This window comes from Odocoileus virginianus, chromosome 26, assembly GCF_023699985.2.
Source record: "Odocoileus virginianus isolate 20LAN1187 ecotype Illinois chromosome 26, Ovbor_1.2, whole genome shotgun sequence".
In the NCBI taxonomy this organism is placed as follows: domain Eukaryota; kingdom Metazoa; phylum Chordata; class Mammalia; order Artiodactyla; family Cervidae; genus Odocoileus; species Odocoileus virginianus.
The window spans coordinates 44,456,746-44,478,615 of NC_069699.1; the positions used below are offsets into that span (position 1 = coordinate 44,456,746).

A 21,870-nucleotide genomic window follows, 5' to 3' on the forward strand; every position below is an offset into this window, starting at 1 on the left:
CCACTCTAACGGCAGAAAGCCAAGAGGAACTGAAGAGCCTCCTGATGGGGGTGATAGAGAAGATTGAAAAAGCTGGCTTAAAACTCAGCATTCAAAAAACTAAGATCATGGCATCCAGACCCATCACTTGATGGCAAATAGATGGGGTAAAAGTGGAAGTAGTGACAGATTTTATTTTCTTGGGTTCCAAAATCACTGTGGACCATGACTGCAGCCTTGAAATTAAAAGATGCTTGTTCCTTGGAAGGAAAGCTATGACAAACCTAGACAGCATATTAAGCAGAGGCAGCATAAAAAGCAGAGACATCACTTTGCCAACAAAGGTCTGTGTAGTCAAAGCTATGGTTTTTCCAGCAGTCATGTATGGATGTGAGAGCTGGATCATAAGACTGAGGGCTGAAGAACTGATGCCTTCAAATTGTGGTGCTGGAGAAGACTCGTGAGAGTCCCTTGGATAGCAAGATCAAACCAGTCAATCCAGTTGATTTCCTGAATATTCATTGGAAGGACTGATGCTGAAGCTAAAGCTCTAACACTTTGGCCATCTGATGGGAAGAACTGACTCATTGGAAAAGACCCTGATGCTGGGAAAGATAGAGGGAAGGAGGAGAAGGGGATGACAGAGGATGAGATGGTTGAATGGCATCACCAACTCAATGAACATGAGTTTGAGCAAACTCCAGGAGCTAGTGAAAGAGAATCCTGGCATGCTACAATGCCAGGGCAATAAGTCAGACACGACTAAATAACTGAACAACAACAACTTTGATCCACACCTGCCTTTCCTAGGGTGGCCTGGAGCTCCCTGTCCTGAGGGTTTTGGATACTGATGTTGTCTCTAGCGTACACACTAGCATACACACTTCTCATTTATCATGCCATCCTCTTACCCAGGCCACCTGTTGTTCCAAAGTGGGGAAGAGGTGAAGATAGCTGTGAGAGGAACCCAAGGTGCCTGAAGCATCTGTCAGACTACTCTAGAGGGGATTCGTGCTGCCACCCAAGGAGGATTTACAGATATATTAGTTCAAAGGGGATGGATGAATTCTCTATTTATGGTCCCAAGGCTCCTTGGGTTCAGATTATTGTTGTAAAGTTAAGGCTTCCTCAGCTGCTCTCTGCTTCTCTGACACCTGATTCCCAGACTTTGGGACTAAGAAGATGAACTCTGTTGCTTCTGTTCTTCTCAGACTCTTGTTTTTTAAACAACATGTGTTGTTGAAAAAGAGAAAATTCCGTGCCAGCTGCGCTGAGTTGAGAAGCTGGGGAAAAGGTCTTCAGTGTTGGTTTATAACTGTGGTATCAAGAAAAGAGCTGACCTATTAATTTCTCTGCTCAGGGTGCTTATCAGTTCACTTCTATCAATAAAGTTAGAAGGTGTACCCCAGAGCCTTCCCAGAGGAGAGTCCTCTGCTGGGTAAATGTGTGATGCTGTCACAAAGCAATGCTGCCTCTCACTTGCCTGGGCGTTCCGAACCTCTCTGGTCTATGAACATTCCTTCCTAACTGTGCCACTTGGTGCTGACAGCCAGGGAGCACAGAGCCTGGAGTAGCAGCAGGCGGAGGGGGTGGAGGGCCGTGGGGATGCTGGAGGGATGTTGCACACACTGGGGGACCTGGGGCTTCCTGGCTCCCGGCTCTCGCTGCTGGGGCTGTGCTGTGGGAGGCCGAGCAGTGGCAGGAGCAGCCGACCCTGGACAGTGCTTGTCAGAGGCCTGTTGTGGCCTCTCTGTACCAACAAACTTTGCCAGCCAGTCTCAGTTTCCACCTGCATTAAGACTTGAGTTGACTTCTTAACTGTAAGCCTTGAAATTTTGGATAATGCGTGTATTATAAATATATGCACTGTTAGCTACCGTCAGTATAGAACAAAGTTCTTGAACGATTTTTCTTGAACTTAAATTTTCTGAGCAAACTCTTTTGGAAGCTGTTCTTGACTTGTTAATGCTGTCTAGATTACACATAGAGGTTTGCGTTTCTCAAGCTTTGCGTTTAATACCAAGGTGCCAAGCCCAGTCAGTCCTGATGCTGGAGCTTGTTTTGTGGGGGTACAGGTCAGCACTGGCCTGGATTCTGGACCTGATAGCCTCTTGTCACCTGTGAGACTTCAGCAAGTTCCTTAACTGCGCTGAAATTCAGTTTCTTTATCTAAAACATAGGCTAATACTGTCCTTCCAGGATAGATGTGAGAGGTGGTTCAGTTGGCAGAGCCTGCGCCTTCAGTCCCTGGTGGCTCAGATGGTAAAGCATCTGCCTGCAATGTAGGAGATCCGGGTTCGATCCCTGGGTTGGAAAGATCCCCTGGAGAAGGAAATGGCAACCCACTCCAATATTCTTGCCTGGAAAATTCCATGGATGGAGGCACCTGGTAGGCTACAGTCCATAGGGTCGCAAAGAGTCGGACATGACTGAGCGACTTCAGTTTCTTTTCAGTATTCTGACGATGACCATGATGACACCATTCCTGATGAGGCTTTCCCAGAAAGACTTGTAGGAACTCACATGAATAAGCTGTGCATGTTGGTTTAGGAGACGAGACTGTTTTTCTTCAAAGATGAAATGTGGTTTGGTTGGAGACCCTTTTGTGTGTAAACCTGCCCAGGACCAATTGCCCTCACATGGCTTCCAAATTGTTCACAGGGGCTGCTGGATGAGGGAGGTGGGGACCAAGTGGCCCCTTCACCACTGCTAGGGAATGGCATTGAGTGTATATGACCTGCAGAAGGCCAGAGGGCAAGTGGAATCATCTTTATGAATAAAACAGTACACTGGGCTTTTCCTCCTAGTGAGATTCTTGAAGTTGAATGAGCCAGGTTCTCAGCTTATGTGTTTAACTCTCCATGAGTAAATGTGTAGCTGTACCTGTACCTTCTCCTTCCAGGCTCAAAATGTGAACACAACATCCCTATATCCCCATGATATGCTCTGTTCTCTGCCAGGTTTGGACTACCCTAAGCAGCTGGAATCATTTTGGAGCCTTGGATTACAAGGATGAAAACCCACTCTGTAGTCTGCAGCTCATCACTGAGCAGTGGGGCAAGCGGGTGTCTCCTCCAACTGTCAGAGGCAGTGATGAGACAACTTTCCATGCCAACAATGATGGGCCAACGGTCATCTTCCCTGGTGGGACTGGACCCAGGCTGCAGATGTTCCCTCTGAGAAACTCCGACTCTGGGGCCACACCTTTTTCTGTTTGATTAGCCATGATGTGCAGTTCTTTTTTTTTAAGTGCAGTTCTTTTAATGCAGTCAAAAGCCTCTCCAGCACAATCAGGATTGCTATTCATTGGTTAATTTTTAAAAGGCAGGGGATCTGGGAAATCCTATAAAATGTAAACATATACGATAAACATTTTAACTTATGCGTATAAGCATCAGGTGTGAGGGGAGCCCTGGCCTGGCTCATAGGATCACAGTGACACATATCATCCACCAGGGATGATAAATAGTGCAGTAGTGACCTTGCCCCTGGTTGAAGTGGACTAAATGGACTGAAGTGACGTATTTCCCATCTCTAGTGAGTCCTGCCAGCTGGAAGCTTTTCTGTCAGAAGGAAATTTTCTGAACGAGTTAGGTTTGAGGAAGGCTATAAATTACCTAATATGCAAAATTGTATTATTGTTGTTTTTAAATTATTATTACTGGTAACAGAAGCTTTTTTCTTAGTTAATTGTTTTTAGACCATTTTTTATTTTCTTATCACAAAGTAATACATGTTCTTTGTAAAACAAAGAAAATAGTATGGAAATTTGTAGCATAAAAAACAGAAGTTATCTAAAATTCCATCCTCGAGAGAGCTACCCATGGTAACAATTTATTATACACATTCAAATTTATATATGTACATATCATTTTAAAATAAAAATAGGCTCACATGACACATTGCTATTATTGTGACTGCTTTTTCCCCCCAGACTTCTCTGTCCTTCACCATCTCCTGGGGTTTGTTCAAACTACGTTCACTGAGTCAGTGATGCCATCCAACCATCTTTATCCTCTGTCGCCCCCTTCTCCTCCAGCCCTTAGTGTTTCCCAGCATCAGGGTCTTTTCTATTGAGTCCACTCTTTGCAACAGATGGCCAAAGTATTGGAGCTTCAGCTTCAATCCTTCCAATGAGTATGCAGGGTTAATTTCCTTTAGCATTGACTGGTTGTATCTCCTTGCTGTTTAAGGAACTCTCAAGGGTCTTCTCCAATACCACAGTTCAAAAGCATTAATTCTTTGGCACTCAGCTGTCTTTATGATCCAGTTCTCACATCCATACATGACTGCTGAAAAAACGATAGCTTTGACTATAGAGACCTTTGTCGGCAAAGTGATGCCTCTGCTTTCTAATACACTGTCTAGGTTTGTCATAGCTTTTCTTCCAAGGAACAAGCATCTTTTAATTTCATGGCTGTAGTCATGGTCCACAGTGATTTTGCAGCCCAAGAAAATAAAATCTGTCACTACTTCCACTTTTACCCCATCTATTTACCATCAAGTGATGGGTCTGGATGCCATGATCTTAGTTTTTTGAATGCTGAGTTTTAAGCCAGCTTTTTCAATCTTCTCTATCACCCCCATCAGGAGGCTCTTCAGTTCCTCTTGGCTTTCTGCCATTAGAGTGGTATCATCTGCATATCTGAGGTTGTTGATATTTCACCCGTCAATCTTGATTCCAGCTTCTGCATCATCCAGCCCAGCATTTCGCATGATGTTCTCTGCATATAAGTCAAATAAACAGGGTGACAATATACAGCCTTGACATACTCCTTTCCCAATTTGCAACCCATCCATTGTTCCATGTCCGGATCTAACTGTTGCTTCTTGACCTGCATACAGGTTTCTTAGGAGACAGGTAAAGTGGTCTGGTATTCCCATCTCTTTTAGAATTTTCCACATTTTGTTGTGATCCACACAGTCAAAGGCTTTAGCATAGTCAATGAAGCAGAAGTAGATGTTTTTCTGTATTTCCCTTGCTTTCTCTATGACCCACCGAATGTTGGCAATTTGATCTCTGGTTCGTCTGCCTTTTCTAAACCCCATCTGGAAGTTCTTGGTTTGTGTACTACAGAAGTCTGACTTGAAGGATTTTCAGCATAGCCTTACTAACGTGCAAAATGAGCATAAATGACTGGTAGTCTGTACATTCTTTGGCTTCTCTAGATGTCTAGAATGAACATAAACCAACCCCAGAGAATCAACATGCCTTGATCATACAATTTCTAACTTGAAATAGGCCTACCAATGCTAGCACCTGATCAGAAAGGGCAGGCACAGTTTATGAGACCTCAGGAAAAATGGAGGCATAGTACAGGGCCCAGTTGTTGAAGCCTAGCTTGAAGGATTTTGAGCATTATCTTGCTTGCATGTGAAATGAGTGCAATTATGCAGTAGCTTGAATGTTCTTTGGCATTGCCCTTTTTTGGGATTGGAATGAAGACCGACCTTTTCCAGCCCTGTGGTCACTGCTGAGTTTTCCAAATTTGCTGACATATTGAGTGCAGCACTTTCACAGCATCATCTTTTAGGATTAGAAATAGCTCAGCTGGAATTCTGTCACCTCCACTAGAAACTATTGTGGTGTGATTTACATAGCATAAAATTCATCCATTGCAAGTGTACCATCTCTGCCTCACTTTTTAACCATTGTATTCCATTGTATAACTTACATGTAATCCCTCCTCTACTGATAGACATTTACCACTTAAGTTTTACACTCTTGCAGACAAAATGGCAATTCTTGCACAGAGTTTTGGATATTTGTGTGAGTGTAGCTATAAAAGAAAATCCTAGAAATGTATTTTCTGGGCTACAGTGTATAAATATTGAAAATCAAAGCAGAAATTACGAAAACATCTGTTGTCACTTTATAAGTGATCTGTGAATTGATAGGAAGAAAACGACACACATCTTTGTCCACCAGGAGATTAAATGAAGTTCATAAATGTACTTGGCCAAGAAATCCAGTTAACAGTGCAGTCACAGCGAATCTCTGATTTCCCTGAACCTGGAGGACCCCCAGCTCCCCAGGGACGCTGGCTCACAGAGTAGAGTCCTTCTAGAAGAACCCATTCCTGTGTTCCTGGGGCTTCTGTCAGTGTTCAGAGGGAACTCGCACTGCCCATCAAGCCCTCATTAGGCATATTTATAGGTCTGCAGCTCCTCCTGCTTCTGACATCACAGCATCCTGGAGGCCTCTTCATTCACCTCCAGCAGCTTCTCTAATATCTCTGCCTCTAGCATCCTTGGTCCCTGGAGGCTCTGGTCACTGTGACCCTTCTGACATACATTTAATGATCGTGGGGACCAGGATCACAGATCCACTTCCCCACATTTCCCTAGTGGTTGTACCGTTTCCTTTACTTTTTCTGCTCTTTAACTGAGTGACTGTGTCCTAATATTCTCACTAAATGTTTTAATCTTTGCTAATTGGGGCAAGAATAATTAATTTGCATTTTTAAATCGACCTTATTGGGTTGCATATCTTCTTGTGAGCTTATCAGCCGTTGGGCATTTCTTTCCATCCAGTGGTTCCCTGCGGAACTCTCCCACCCCTGCCAAGATCATCAGCATTAGCAGATGGCACAGCCACCCTGATCCTAGGGAAGCTGTGCTTCTAATGAGGCCCCATGTTTAGAAGGTTAAGCATTTTTATTTGCTAGACAGTTTATTCTCTTGCTACTCTCTGAGCCTTTGGCAGAACCACTGCGTAGGAGGATTAGAGGTAGATAGCTTAGAACCTAGGCTTTGTCTGTCCAGTAAAAGTCCTTACAAAAAGTGTTCATGAGCACTTAAACTGATTTCAAACCCAGAGTGCCTGATTCTTGCGTCTAAGACCAAATATGAGGCCTTGACGGGCCGGTTCATCCTGCTTTGTGGTTAGTTAGAAGGAAGAAAGCTTGGGGTAGTGTCCTCTGGCAGTCTTGCTGGCAGATTACTTTGTCCAAAGCCAAATAAAAAGCTTAGCAATTTTGGTCCTGTTTCAGGATTAATGGTTTATAAACTAGTCCTCTGGAAAGACTCATTGTGCAAATTCTTAGAACTTACCGAATTAAAAATAGATACCTGAAAAAAAATAGATACCTGGACAGCCTTCAATAACTATGTCTTAAGTGACAGACTAGATGAATTCCTTTGTTCAACAAGTACTGTGTAGCAACCTGCTGGGAGCCAGGCACCCTCTTGGGTGCTAGGAATGTGAGGATAAACAGAGTAGAAGGTCCTGGTCTTAAAGAGCTTACTTTCTAGTGGGGAGAAAAAACAACAATAGTCAGGAAAACACCTAAGAATTTCTGAGATTAGAACTATTAGTACTGTGAAGAGAATGGAATAGGAAAAAAGAGATTGAAGGATGGGGGCAATACAGGATGTGCACATCTCAGATAAGATGGTCAACAGGGGCTTCCGAGGAGGTGACCTGGAAATTGGGAAAAGAGGGGCCTGACACTTGGCCAACTGGGAGCAAACTGGGAAAAGAGAGTTCCAGACATTTTGAAAATGCAGCTGTGGCAAGATGGAGCCTGGTGAGCGTGGTATGTAGTGAGAAGGCCAGAATGGCCAGAGGGGATGAGGGGAAGAGGTCAGGGAGGCAGGTGTAGCCATGAGTCATGTGTTCCCTGGGCCTTGAGAAGGAGTCTCCGTTTTATTCTTCTGCTGTGGGAAGGCTTTATGTTTGTTTTGTTGTTTTTAAAATTATTTTAAAGTACACAGCTCTAAGGTATAAAGTTTGACTTTTGACAGATTTGTTTGCCTTGGGAGTTTTAGGTGAAGAGTGGCATAATTTTATGTTTATGTTTAATTATATATTTTTTTGAGACTTCTACAAAGAGCTCTGTGGAGGATGGATGGATGGATGGATGGACAGACAGACCAGCAAACAATAGTCCTTTTTTTAAATTAATTAATTTATTGTCTGCATGTAATCTTGTTTTGGCATGTGTGATCTTCAATCTTTGTTGCGGCTTGTGGGATCGTTAGCTGTGGCATGTGGAATCTAGTTCCCCCACCAGGAATTAAACTGGGGCCCCTTGTTGCTCAAGTGCAGAGTCCCAGCCACTGGATCACCAGGGAAGTCCCTGCAGTAGTCTTATTATGGAAAATAGTGTGACTCTCAAGTGGGACATATAGAAAGAGCCGTTGCCGGTGGCCTTTGGAGCTGCTGCTCTGCCATCTGTGTCCCAGGTAAAGGCTAGGAGGTAGGGCAGGAGTGGTGGGTGTGAAACTCACAGCCATGGGCAGGTTAATTTTGGCTCAAGCCTGCAGGCTTTGCAGGTCCTCAGCAGCATTTGCACTGGTTTCTGCTCTGACAAGGTGTTCACTGGTCTTAGTGATCAGGTCCAGCCTGGGTTCTCCTGAATGGGCCCAGCTGACTCAACCTCCTCTCTGTGAATCATGTGATTGAAGGGGTGATGGGGTTCACCCCAGGGGTGTGATTTCTGAGGGCTGATAAAAAGGTCTCTTTTCAAAGATATCTTTTCCATCAACCTGAAATTCCACCCCTAAAATATCTGGATTTTGAGTATATGAGGGCACCCACAAGTTACTCCCTGTATGATGGGAGGCAGCGGAAGTTGACTGTACTGCTTCCCCCAGTGACAGTGGAAGGAGTGGGGTGTAAAGCAGGTAAGCCTGGAAGGTTTCTTGGGGACTGAGAGAGACCCACGACCTGAGGCCCTGTGTTCCGAGTAGACAGATTGGGGAGGGGCTGCACAGAGGCCCCGCGAGCCTTCTGTGGGAAGAGGGCAGCGGCCCTCGGGGATCACTGAAAAGACACTCAGCCCCCTTGCCCTCCCATCTCCTGACAGTGGTTCTGGGTGAGAGGAAGCAAGTCCATCAGAGGCCTCTCACTCTGTGGGGGGAGCACCCCCAGCTGAGCTCTGACCCAGCTCTCCTCACTGCAGCCACCTTCTCAGCCAGCCCTCGGGGCAGAAGCACTGACCCGCTCTTCCTCTTGAGTCACAGCGTGATGACGGGGGTGTCATTCCATGGGGCTTCCTGAATCAGTCAGCGATGTGTCAATTCAAATTCTTTCCTCACTCTGACTCTAGAAGAAATTCTGCAACAGTCCCTAGTTGATTTCACGGTGCATTTCCCATCCTTAGCCAAGAGCAGCGTGAGATGTCTTGACAAGAACCAGACTTGACTTTTCCCCAGTGACCTTCAAAGCCTTTCAAGTTGGTCTGGAGTCCTCTTTCCTGACAGTCCTTCAGTGTTTCCTGAGCATGTCCTGTGTTCCCTGCCTGTCTGTGGTGAGGCGGGAGGCCCAACCCTGCCTGTCCGTGGGCTGCTCCATCCTGAGCTGTGCCCTGCCACTCTGCGCAGGGTGTCCCTGTCACCGCTCTTTGGTGCTCACCTTTCAGAGCACCACAATCTGGAGAGTTCTTCCAGTGGCCATCCTGTGGGGCTGATGGAGGCTGGTGGACCAGGGAACCGCAGCCTGCTGTAGCTTTGTTCTGGTCCCATGTGGGAAGTGCAGGCCAGAAGGAGATTTGAAACCAGCAGTACAATGATGCAGTGACTAATGATCTTGGTTGTATTTAGATGATGGCATTTTACGTAATTTCACTTTCTCTAGTTTCCAAACTTATCACAATGATTTATTGTCTAAAAGAGAAAAGAAAGACTCTAGGGAGGCCCTGCATTCACAACTTATAGTCAGAGGAGTGCTTTCTTGCTGTGTGTAGGTAGGCCTTGCACCTGAAGATACATTCTTCGTCTGACCGTAGTATCTCTGCTCCTTCTTGCTGTGACGTGCTCAGTACCTGCTAAGTACAGAGCAGTTTTAAATACTGTCTTGCTAATGCTCTAGTGAGGTGAATGCTGTAATTTCTTCCATTTTATAGAGGGCAGATTGAGGCCCAGGAAGGCTAAAAGCTTTCTCTGGCCCCACCTAAGTTGCCAGTGTGAGGTTTTGAGCCCAGAGCTTGCACGCCGAGTGCTAAGCCGTCACTTCCTCTGGCCCGTGACGGGGCCTGGTGGGCTCTGCTCCATCTCTTAAGGCCAGCACCTGCTTCCTCCTCGGTGCTGGGCTGGGTGCGAGGGCGTAAACGCGAATAAGTTAAGGAGGTGTCTGCCTCCTTAACTAACTGTCTAGGGAGAGAGAGAAACAGACGGATCCTTAGCATAGATGTGAGGTGTTAATCCGAGGGTGTTCATAGGTGACTTTGGGGAGCTAGAGGGAAGAAGGAGGCTTAGCTCAGTCACAAAGGAGGCATGTCTTAGATTTGTCTGAACTAAATCTTAGAGTTATCCAGGAGAAGAAATATGGGGGCCCTCCCACACCAAAGGGGGTGTGTGAGTGATAGCTAAGTTGGGAGATGCCAGACCATGGGACCTTGTGTTACCAGCTTGAAAAGTCACAGTTGTGTTCCCTGAGGAGAGGGAGATAGGGTGGACTCTGGAAGGTTTTAAGCAAGGCGTGGCATTTCAGCCACAGTGTGGGGGTGTTTAAGGGAAGAGGACCAGAGTCAGGAGGACACATTGAGGGCAGGAGATGGTCCTTGACCTCAGGGAGACTCCAGGGCCCTCTCTGCCCTTGTGGTCCAGCCCTACCAGAACCAGTGTTGTCTTGGATTCAGCATCCTCAGGAGATGGGCTCTGGAGTGAGGCAGGTGTAGATGCACACCCTGGTTGTGCCACTTTGGACCTTCAGCAGACCCTCTGACCTTACCTATCAAATGTGAATAATACATTTCACCATTGTTGTGAAGATAAGAAGTAATGATGTGAAATTCTGGACTGAATGCCTGATGCAGGGTAGTGGTGAGGCAGCCACACCACTCACCCACTGTAGCTGTTTTGTTTTCACGTTGATCCTATGAAGTCAACAACGGAGGATGCTTAGACCCAGAGGAGTTAAGTGACTTGTTTCAAATAATAAAACTTTTGATAAAGCAGAGACTAGATTTCAGGTTACCCCTGAATGGACTGCCTTTAGTTCCTTGCTGTAAGAATCACCCGCCTCTTCATTTCTCCTTGAAAGGTGGCACAGTTCAGTTCAGTTCACATGCTCAGTTGTGTCTGACTCTGCGACCCCATGGACTGCAGCACACCAGACCTCCCTGTCCATCACCAACTCCTGGAGTTTACCCAAACTCATATGCATTGGGTCGATGATGCCATCCAACCATCTCATCCTCTGTCGTCCTCTTCTTCTCCTGCCTTCAATCTTTCCCAGCATCAAGGTCTTTTCAGATGAGTCAGTTCTTCACATCAGGTGGCCAATGTATTGGAGTTGTAGCTTCAGCATCAGTCCTTCCAATGAATATTCAGGACTGATCTCCTTTAGGATGGACTGGTTGGATCTCCTTGCAGTCCAAGGGACTCTCAAGAGTCTTCTCCAACACCACAGTTCAAAAGCATCAATTTTTCAGTGCTAAGCTTTCTCTGTAGTCCAACTCTCACATCCGTACATGACTCCTGGAAAAACCATAGCTTTGACTCGACGAACCTTTGTTGGCAAAATAATGTCACTGCTTTTTAATATGCTATCTAGGTGTGTCATAGTTTTTTTTCCAAATAATAAGCATCTTTTAATTTCATGGCTGCAGTCACCATCTGTAGTGATTTTGGAGCCCCAAAAAATAGTCTGTCACTGTTTCCATTGTTTCCCCTTCTATTTGCAATGAAGTGATGGGACCAGATGCCTTGATCTTAGTTTTCTGAATGTTAAGTTTTGAGCCAACTTTTTCACTCTCCTCCTTTACTTTCATCAAGAGGCTTTTTAGTTCCTCTTCACTTTCTGCCATAAGGGTGGTGTCATCTGCATATCTGAGGTTTTTTATATTTTTCCTGGCAATCTTGATTCCAACTTGTGCTTCATCCAGCCCAGTGTTTCTCATGATGTGCTCTGCATATAAGTTAAATAAGCAGAGTGACAATATACAGCCTTGACGTACTCCTTTCCTGATTTGGAACCAGTCTGTTGTTCCATGTCCAGTTCTAACTGTTGCTTCCTGACCTGCATACAGATTTCTCAAGAGGCAGGTCAGGTGGTCTGGTATTCCCATCTCTTTCACAATTTTCCAGTTTATTGTGATACACACAGTCAAAGGCTTTGGCGTAGTCAATAAAGCAGAAGTAGATGTTTTTCTGGAACTCTCTTGCTTTTTTGATGATCCAGCGGATGTTGGCAAGTTGATCTCTGGTTCCTCTGCCTTTTCTAAATCCAGCTTGAACATCTGGAAGTTCATGGTTCACGTACTGTTGAAGCCTGGCTTGGAGAATTTTGAGCATTCCTTTGCTAGCGTGTGTGATGAGTGCAATTGTGTGGTAATTTGAGCATTCTTTGGCATTGTTTTCTTTGGGACTGGAATGAAAACTGACCTTTTCCAGACCTGTGGCCACTGATGAGTTATCCAAATTTGCTGGCGTATTGAGTGCAGCACTTTCATAGCATCATCTTTATGATTCGAAATAGCTCAACTGGGATAACATCACCTTCACTAAACTGTCCTAGGCTAGCACTTGGTCACTCGGCCACACTCAGCTGCAGGGGAGGCTGATAACGCAGTCTATATGCTAGCAAAGGCATTTCCTTAGAAAGAGAGGGTCCAGGGGGGTTTGGGGGGTGGTGGTAAACAGCAGACTTCCTCAGTGTCTTCCTGGAATTTTCTGCCCAGAAGACACTAAGTACATCTGGGGTTTTCACACCACTAGGGGGCGTTAAAGAGGCTCGGCTGTTGGGGTGATCATTTATAATTTAGAGAAAGTGCAGACATACTTCTGGGCTCTTCCTTGACTCCTGGTGAGGATGGATTTATTCACCCCCACCCCCAGGAGTTTCTGTCCTTTGGGATTGGGGTCCTGGGCACTTAGAACCAGCAGTGTAGTTTGAGGTTACTGAAAGAGCCACCTGTCTTAGGTGGCTTGTATTTCACCCCGGCTCCACTGCTAAGGACCTGGTGATCTGGGACACATCACCTCTTCCCCCACCATTTTCATCACCCTTTATGCTGAGGGTGTTGGCCCCACCAAAACCCTTCTGGCTGTGACTCAGTTCAAATTGCATAGTTTATTCAGCAATCCCCAGCTGGCACTGGTGGGGGCTGCTTTGCTGCTGGACTTGCTGTGGAGTTGGGGATGGGGTTGCTTGCTCTTTGTTCCAGTAAACAGTCAGTTACCTTTGACAGGAAGCCTGTGTCGCATGAGGCCCTGGGCCATGGTACAGTTTGAGAAATGAGGCCATCAGGGGTATCATCCAAGTCAGCAGCCTGTCACTGGGTAAATGGCTCCAAAATTATGGATTTTTTTCCTGACTGCAGGTCATTGGAAGGAGAGTGTTTGCCCCCAGGAAAGAACAAGAAAGCAAGAGCTCACAGTCTCTGGAGCTCCACCATCCCAGAGGGTAGAAACCTGCTCACAGAGACCCAGGGTCTCACACAGGGATTTGTGATTTCGTGGTCCCAGGGAAGAGCCTGTGACTGATTTCCGTAGCCTGTGACACGGCACTGCTCAGGATGTCTTCTGTTGTATCACTTTGTGAAATGCCAGACCCTCAAGTGGCCACTGTGTGGTCTGCGATCACCTTCCAGCTTTAAGTTTATGACTTCAGTCATAAAAATACAAACATTTCACATGTTTTATATTGTAATTGAATTGCCTCGGTGGATTTTCCTGGCCAAGAGAAGCTCTCTGCCAAGAAGCCTGCGCTGTTCATAAGCCGCTTTCTGTACTGTGTTCACAGCAAGGGGTGATTTTATACCTTCATCGTGCTGGTTTGGGAAATACCATGAGGTAAAGAGTGGCACAGGGGAATGCCACCTCCTGGGAACCATGTCTGCAGAAGCCCAGGTTGCCCCATCATCGTTCGTTCAGCCTCGAACCCTGCTTTCTCTTCCCCTGGCAGTCAGGAGCCTCTTACTACCCCTTACACGCCTCTCACTCTCCTTCCCTCAGGCTTGGACCACACATCTCTCTTAAATTGTGTGGTTTAATTTCAAAACGGTTGCACTTTTTACTACTCAGTTTCTAAGTAGAACTGCAGCTGCTCTGTGGAAATTATTTCTCTTCTAATTCCTGTGGTTTGACTTCTAGTGCCACCTTGTATGTCTTCTTCCTTGTGACATGAAAGACCCTATATAAAATCCTAGCTCTCTTCCTCCACTCTGTGAGTCCTTGGAGCATCAGCTGGGCAAGGCTCCAAGGAGGATGGGGAAAGGGGATGCCTAGGCCCTGGTCCTCTAGGTGCTGACGCAGAAAGTTGTCTGCAGAACCACATGACAGCATTATGTGAGCAGTGATGAGGTTGCCTGTGTGGAACAGGTAGAACCCAGTCACCCCTACTGCCTTCCAGTTGTGTGGCACCAAAAGCATGAAAACTTCTAGAGCGTGACCACTGTGCCCTGGTCATCTTGGGAGGGTGTGAGCTGAAGCGCAGAGCAGCTCAGAGAGGAGGGCAGGTGGGAGTCTTGCCAGCCCCACTTGAGCCCTGATGAGCGCCCTCTGCAGCCATGCTAGGGCACACCGTCAAAGCAAAAAGTTTCATAATACACAGTGCTGGCAGGGCTGTGGGGACATGGGCGCTCGTCTGTGTTGCCATAGCCTCTCTGGAGGGCAGTGTGATACGGTCGGTTGTACAGAAGCTTGGACGCAACAAGTTCCCCACGAGGAGTGAACCCACGCAGGCAGGGGCAGCGCACGGCATGGACATTCGCTGCAGTGGTGCTTGTAGAATTGACTCAGAGATGACACATCCACACCAGGGGACACCACATCACTTCTGATCCAAGAGATGGAGCCACGTGTACAGTAGGCGAAGCTGCAGGGGGCTTTTCAGTGAGAGCAGTGAGGGTCTGACCCTGTGAAGTCTGAGACCATCTGTCTGTCTCTTTACAGAGACTTCTGTCTATCTTCTACTCACCTAGCACGTCTGGAAGAACACACAAGACCCAGGTGACAGTGGTTGACCCTGAGAAGGGAAACAGAGGGAGTGGGATTTCAGATGGAAGGGAGCGTTTTGAAATCTGAATTTTTTTTTAAAAGAAGTAAAGGAATTCCCTGGCAGGCCAGTGGTTAGAATTCCACTCGTCCACTGCCAAGGCCCCGGGTTCAGTCCCTAACTGGGAAATTAAGATCCGGCAAGCCATGCAGCATGGCCAAAAAAAGAAAGAGAAAAAGTTTAAAAATTGCTTTATTAGTTTTCTAGGAATGCCATAACAAATAATCACAAACTTCTTGGTTTAACATAATAGAACCTTATTCTCTCACAGTCCTGGAAGCCCAAAGTCCAGAATCAACATGTTGGCAGGATCACACCCCCCTCTAGGGGAGAATCCTTGCCTCTTCCACTTCTGGAGGCTCCTGTCTTCACAAGACCTTCTTCTCCTCTCTCGTAAGAGTACTTGGAATCAAATTTAGGGCCCCCTGCTTAATCCAGGATTATGTCTTCTCAAGATCTTTAACTTAATTATGGTTGCAAAGACCCTTTTTCCAAGGAGGTCACATTCACAGATATTGAGGATCAACCTGGATCATAGCAGCCCCCCTTCTACTTTTTCCTTTTACATAAAGTCACATGACTGGTGGCAGAGATAGGACTCACAGTCCTTCTCTCTGGCTTTTGGCCCCTACTGCTTTTCTGGAGATGGGGCCCCATGCCTGTCTTCAGGATGTGTGTGCTTGAAGGCAAGACAGCCTGCCTGGGAGCCCCTGAGGGCTCCGTGTCCCGACGGCCCCGTGGTCTGTCACCACTCTCCACGTCCTCAGTCTCCTCTTTGTCGCACGAAGGTCTTTGTCAGGTGCTGCTCCATCAACCTCGGGTTCCAAGTCCAGGGTCCCTTCTTATCAGGGGCTTGACCTACCCTTCAGGTTTGCCTGCTTCCCCTCCACTAGCCCTCCAGCCTCAGGGGATGTTGGTGGATGTGCGGGAAAGGATGGATTGCGTGCTGCTTTGGCCGCTTGCTCCCTCTGAGTTGTCTCCATCCTGCAGGAGCACTAGGCATTGAGAGAAGATGGATTGTCCCAGGGCTGTGCCTGAGAAACTGTGGAGCTTCTGAGGGGGCAGCTGCCAGACCCCTGTGGGAAGCAGGCCTGTGTCCATGAGACTGGTTACCTTTCTCACCATCCATCAGGGACTCGGAGGCAGTTCTTTGTCTCTTCCCTGTAGAGAAGTGTGTCTCCCCAGTTTTCCATTTCTCACCACCCCCAAACCGAAACCAGAAGTGCAGTGAAACCATGTAAGTTCCCAGCTCTGGAGTCCTCCTGGACTGTTTTCTTCCTCTCATACCACCCCCACCCCACACCCTGTCGGCTCGGTGTTGAAGATACAGCCAGGAGCCCACCTCCTCTCGTCCTCTCCTGCTACCAGCAGGCCACGCCACCACTGCCTCATCCTGGGTTCTCGTAATGGTCTTTGCCTGCCTACTGCTCAGCACAGCACAGCAGGGGCTGAGCCTGTTGGACTGCGGCCACAGCTGCCCTGCCCTGCTCCTGCCGCCTGGTCGCTGTGGGCAGAGGGGAGCCTTCACCCTGGGAGACCTACCTCATGTCCCGTACTTCCCGCAGTCCCTGGCCTCAGCCCTCGGCCTGATGGCTCTTTCGTAGACACAGGTGATTCCCAGAGAGTGATGATCACCTGCCAGGCCTCCTCAGCCGGCCCTGCACACCCGCTTCCGAGGCCCCTTTGCTGCTTTCCTGCTCTCCTCCACTGTTGCTCTCTGACATGCTATGTGTTTACTCCTCTCTCCCCACCTGAGTGTAAGGAAGATGGAAAGTTATATTTATTTCATCTCCTGCTAAACGGACCCTCTCACACAGCATGCCCCTATGTAAAACGGATGGGTGAACGGGTTCTTCTATTCTTGTCCAAATTAGATCTGGAGTAGCTTAATGTCTTCATTTACTTAACTATGTCATAGTCTAAAAAAATATATATTTTATTCCCTATATATATTTATTCCCTATATTATTTTATTCTCTCTATATATTTATATATATATTTATTCCCTATATATATTCTAGGGAAATGGGGTGGAGAGGGAGAAAGTAGGAGAATCTGAATGTACTCGGCGTCCCGCTACGGGCGCTCCTAGGCATGGATGGCCTGCACACACTCTTCCTCTCCCTTTCTTGTCACAGAACCCAGCTGTGAATCACATCACTTTTCCCCATTTTGCTGCATTCGTACAAGTCTGTGATGGGGTTGGCCTTTTTTTTTTTTTATAAAAGCAGTATGAACATGGAAGAGTGTTAAACCATTCAGAATGATATAAAAAGTCTACTCCCTGATCCATAATTCCTTTCATCAAAGGGAGCCCTTGTTAACAGTCACTTAACATTAATCCTAGGGAAAAAATAACCCATGGGTAATATCAGCATGAATGTATATTTTTAAAACATGGATCTGAACAGAATCATGGTAGGTATTCTGTTACTTGTTAATATAATTTGTTAATCTTTCCATATTAATCCATGCAGACATACCTTGTTTCTAGCAACGGCCTGGTGTTGTGTCGTAATGTGATGTATATACTTGATCCCTTGTTGATGGTGTTGGCTTCTTCCTGGGCTTTTGTTACGGGAGTATTACAGTGAAGACCTGTGTATCTTGGCACATTCTGCAGCAAGACTTGTATAGTATGTACCTGGCCATGCACTGCAAGTTAAGGGACTGTGGGCATCAACAGTTTTGATAGTTAATGCCAGATTGCCCTGTGAATGCAGGCACTGGTTCAATCTTCTAGAGTGTGTTTTCCTCCCAACTTTTTATCTCAGAAAATGCTAGACCCATGGAAAACATCTCAATAACGATTTCATGAATACTGAAACGTCCTTCCTCTAGGTTTACCAATTACTGTGTTGCCCTGTGTATTGGTGTGCTAAGACTGCCAGAACAAACTACCACAGAATGGGTGGATTAAACAACAAAGATTTTTTCCTCACAATTCTAGAGGGTGAACGTTCAGGTCAAGGTGTTGGCCAGCTTCATTTCTCCCGAGGCCTCTCTCCTTGGCTTGAAGGTGGCTGTCTTCTCACTGTGTCCTCTCATGGTCCACCCTTCTGTCTGTGTGTGTCCTAATCTTTCCTTATAAGGACATCAGGCATGGTGGGTTAGGGCCCACCCATGTGACCTTGTCTTACCTTTATTATCTTTTTTAAGGTCCCATCTGCAAATAGTCACATTCTGGGGGTCTGGAGGTTAGGACCTCTTCACGTGAATTGGGCATGTGGGAGGAGGAATACAGTTTGGCCCATAACATGGTATTTGCTTCTTTTTATTTTTTATATATCATATCAGTAGAATTACAAATACTTAATATAGAATCATCACTTACATTTGTTTTATTTATCATGTATAATTATAGGGCTTCCACATTATAAATTATACCATTTATGATATATCTATTATATATAATTAGTATAGATAACATAATTTCCCCCTAAACCACTGCACCCATTCTGGTGCTTCAGCATGTCTCCCAAGAATGAGGGTGTTCTCTTTGGTTGTTTTAACATCCCTTATTTTATGCTGTTAGGGACAGATTCCCCTGAGGAGACGAGCAAATGAGCAGGAGGTACCCCAGTCCTGCCTGTGGGCCTTCCCTCCAGACGGCTTGTCCTGGCCCAGCTCCCTCCACCTCTCTTTCCTGAGCCCCCAGCCCTTCAGTGAGCCGGGAGGTTGCTCACTGAACCTCTGGGCCTCCCTCAAACTCCAGATTCCGAGGCCTTGTTGATGTTTTAGATCTGAGAAGTCAGTGGGGTGACAGAGCTCCTCACAGTTTCACTTGCTTTTTGGTCTATCAAAATGTCTCTAAAAACACCAGAAGTTTCTTTTATGTGGCTAGGTAATCCTTGCTTTGCAGACTGGGGGCTGCCTGTATTTATTTAGAGAAGTAGGGCTTATTGATTCGGCACCGGTTTCTCCCTCACTGCCTCTTTCCTCTTTGTGTATCCTCACTGCAGCTTGGGACTCTGCCAGAAGTCGATTCTTTCATGCTACCATCGCGTCTATTTCTTCCTCAGTACTTTATGTTGGAAAACCCCATATATATGGCACTTGCATTGTTTGTTTTAGTCGAGTCATTGTGGAAATAGCCTGCCTGGGGCTTCAGCGGAGGACAGGGCACTTAGAACATTTTTGCTCCCATCTGTATAAGCGGTTGTGTCTGCAGACCCGCCTGAGGTCAAGATGTCAGTCTGGGGAGCCCTTTGCCATCCATCGTGGTTAGGCTGTTGCTGAATGAGCACCCTGCCCCCGCTGTCCTGGGCTGGGAGGGCCCCTGCCTGTTTCCTGGGGCTTTGCCAGTCTATCCTGCCCTTGAAAAGCCACCATCTATACCATTCAGAGGCGGTTTTCCACCTCTGTATCTTTCTGTGTCTTTGCCTCTGTTGAGCTCTCTTCCTTGGCTTTTCCTTTCCTGCCGAATTCATTCCAGGCTCCATGGCCTGGCACTGAGGACCCTCCCTCCTCTAGCTCCTGCTCAGCCTGTCTTCCAGGTTACCTGCTGTATTAAAGTGTTAGTCACCCAGTCGTGTCTAACTCTTTGTGACCCCATGGACTATAGTCTGTCAGGCTTCTCTGTCCGTGGAGCTCTCCAGGCAAGAATGCTGGAGTAGGTTGCCATTCCCTTCTCCAGAGGATATTCCCGACCCAGGGTTGGAACCCATGTCTGCTGCATTGCAGGCAGATTCTTTACCATCTGAGCCACCAGGGAAGCCTGAGCAAGTACCCTGACTCAGTGGTATGAACACTGAGTGTGCTGAGGATCCCCAGCTTATTAAAGGCACTTTGCTTCCTTATCAACTGTGGCAAGCTACTGAATATCTGCTCTTTTATTCCCCTTTAGTCAAACGCTTCAGAGAACCAAAGCATGAAAGACGACCATGGAGGATATGGTGGGTATTTAAATATTAACTCATTCCTAGAATACTTTTGACTATTTTGAGGTTTTTTGAGGAGGTGGAGGGGGCATGGAATGTGAGCAGTTATACATAGCATAAAGTGTTGAAATCCATTAGTCTGGTTTATCATCACGAGCTGTGCATAATATGAAAGTACTTTTGTTTCTCCAGATATATGTTGAGCCCACGATAGGGTTAGTGACAGCCAGATGGTGGTGCTTCTGTCATCACTCTGCTGTCCAGTTTTAGGAAATGGAAGATGACACAGATGTGTCTGTCCACACTGCAGGCTTTGTTAGTTATGTCTCCCTGTCAACGGACTATGTTAAATCCTTGAATTCTCAATGTGTGAGCAAAAAAGTAATCCAAATGTGGAGATAAGTCAAATGTACCGTGTATATGCTCCTCTCGTCAAAACTATAGTCTTTCTTAATCCTAGGATGACCTTGTGGCAGCAGTTTTTCCTTCTAAATATGCTAGTGAAATACTCAGACATAGCCTCCAAAGACAAAACTCCAAAAAACTTAAATTACTCACAAGGCAACAGGCAGCTCCTCAGGACAACACGATGCCCTCAAGAAGCTGTCGTTCTTGCACCCATCCTAACCATAGCAACTTTCCCTCCAAAGAAAACTTGTGAGAAATCTCTATGGTGAAGGCCCTTTACATTTTACTGTACATTTTAGCCGTACTCTTGATTGATCTTCAGTACATTGTTTCTGAATGTTGATAATCTTCTCTCAAGTCTTGAGTATCTAGCTTGGGCAGGAGGCCTGGGGGAACGTGGAGTTGAGTTTTCCACATGGTCCCCTTTGGCAGCTCCTACTTTACCATGATTTTAGGAAATGATTTTCAAACCTCAGTTGCAGGGTTGGTCTGGATAATCTCTTAGGTCCATTCCAGCCCTGAGTCCCATGCCCATCATCCCGTCAGTGGCCTGCCCAGTTCTGAAGGCCCAGCCTGGGAGGCTGAGAGAAGCAGCCACAATCCAGAGGGCCCTCAGCCATGGACTGCAAGTGGTCCTCAAGTGCTCATGGTTGAAGAGAGGCTGAGGGCCCATGTTGTCTTCACCATGCTCCTGCCATGTGTCCCAGAGACTACAGAACTTGTTTTTTCTTTTCTAAAACTCCTCTCCTCTATCCCGGGATTGGCAAGTTATAGCCCACAGCCTCAACCTGGCCACTGTCTGTCTCCACAAGTAAAAATGTCATTGGGGTTCTAGTGACCCTGGCTGCCCTTGCGCTGCAGCAGCAGAGTGCATAGTCACGCAGAATGTGATGACCCTCACAGCCTAAAGTATCTATCCTCAGACCCTTCACAGGACCGCATGTCCACCTGGGTCCCGCCCATTGTTTAAGCTGCAGCATCTGAAGGTTGCTCAGGTTTCTGGCAGTAGTGCTGGATTCATGCAAGTCTTGTTAAGCTTGCATGTCATTGAGTTTATGCAGTTGTGAAGTCAGTTGGGCGCTCTTTATAGTAGAAGCACCTTGGACCTCATCCAAAGCTTTGATCTAGCGTTTTGTTTTGAAGTAACAAAAAGGTAGAGACACATATTTTAAATGTGTTTTGTGTGTTTAAATCTGTGTTATCAGTGAGAGGCCTTTCAGGGACGCACTGTTACTGGTGGTTTTGAAAGGTAGCCAAAAGGCCAAGCCAGAGTTAGTACTAGCGCCCCCAGAGGAGGGGACTAGCAATTGGAAGGTGGAGTCTCCCCAGCAGCTGTTACTTAACATTTTCCCCAAATTGGATATTACCCTCCTGTCAGAGTGATAACAAGTGACGATTCTGTTTTGTACAGGTTTTTAGACACTTCCAAACAAGCCATAGGAATGCTGTTCATCCATTTTGCAAACGTATACCTAGCAGATCTCAATGAAGAGGACCCTTGTTCACTGTAAGTGGACTGTATTTGAGTGCAAACATCACCTGGCCCTCCATGCCTTTCCTTCTATTGCCAGTCATGTTCCCTTTGGCTTGGGGAGGGGACAATTCCCCTTCATCCCCTGTTCCCCTCTGAGAGATCGTCATGTGCATGCTGAGTGTTAG

At 46.5% G+C, this 21,870-nt stretch overlaps 1 protein-coding gene across 4 annotated transcripts in view; it reads left to right on the plus strand.

The window, feature by feature from the left end:
* STIMATE (STIM activating enhancer) overlaps positions 1-21,870 on the plus strand; it is a 52,375-nt gene that overhangs the window by 17,653 nt on the left and 12,852 nt on the right. For all 4 annotated transcript variants that reach the window (XR_002310017.2, XR_002310016.2, XM_020874266.2 and 1 more), the window contains exons 2-3: positions 19,770-19,818; positions 21,623-21,718. Coding sequence is in view for 2 of the 4 variants with exons in the window: in XM_020874266.2 (XP_020729925.2) it covers positions 19,770-19,818; positions 21,623-21,718 (145 nt within the window). In the remaining 2 variants the exon portion in view is untranslated. The remainder of the gene's footprint in view (positions 1-19,769; positions 19,819-21,622; positions 21,719-21,870) is intronic.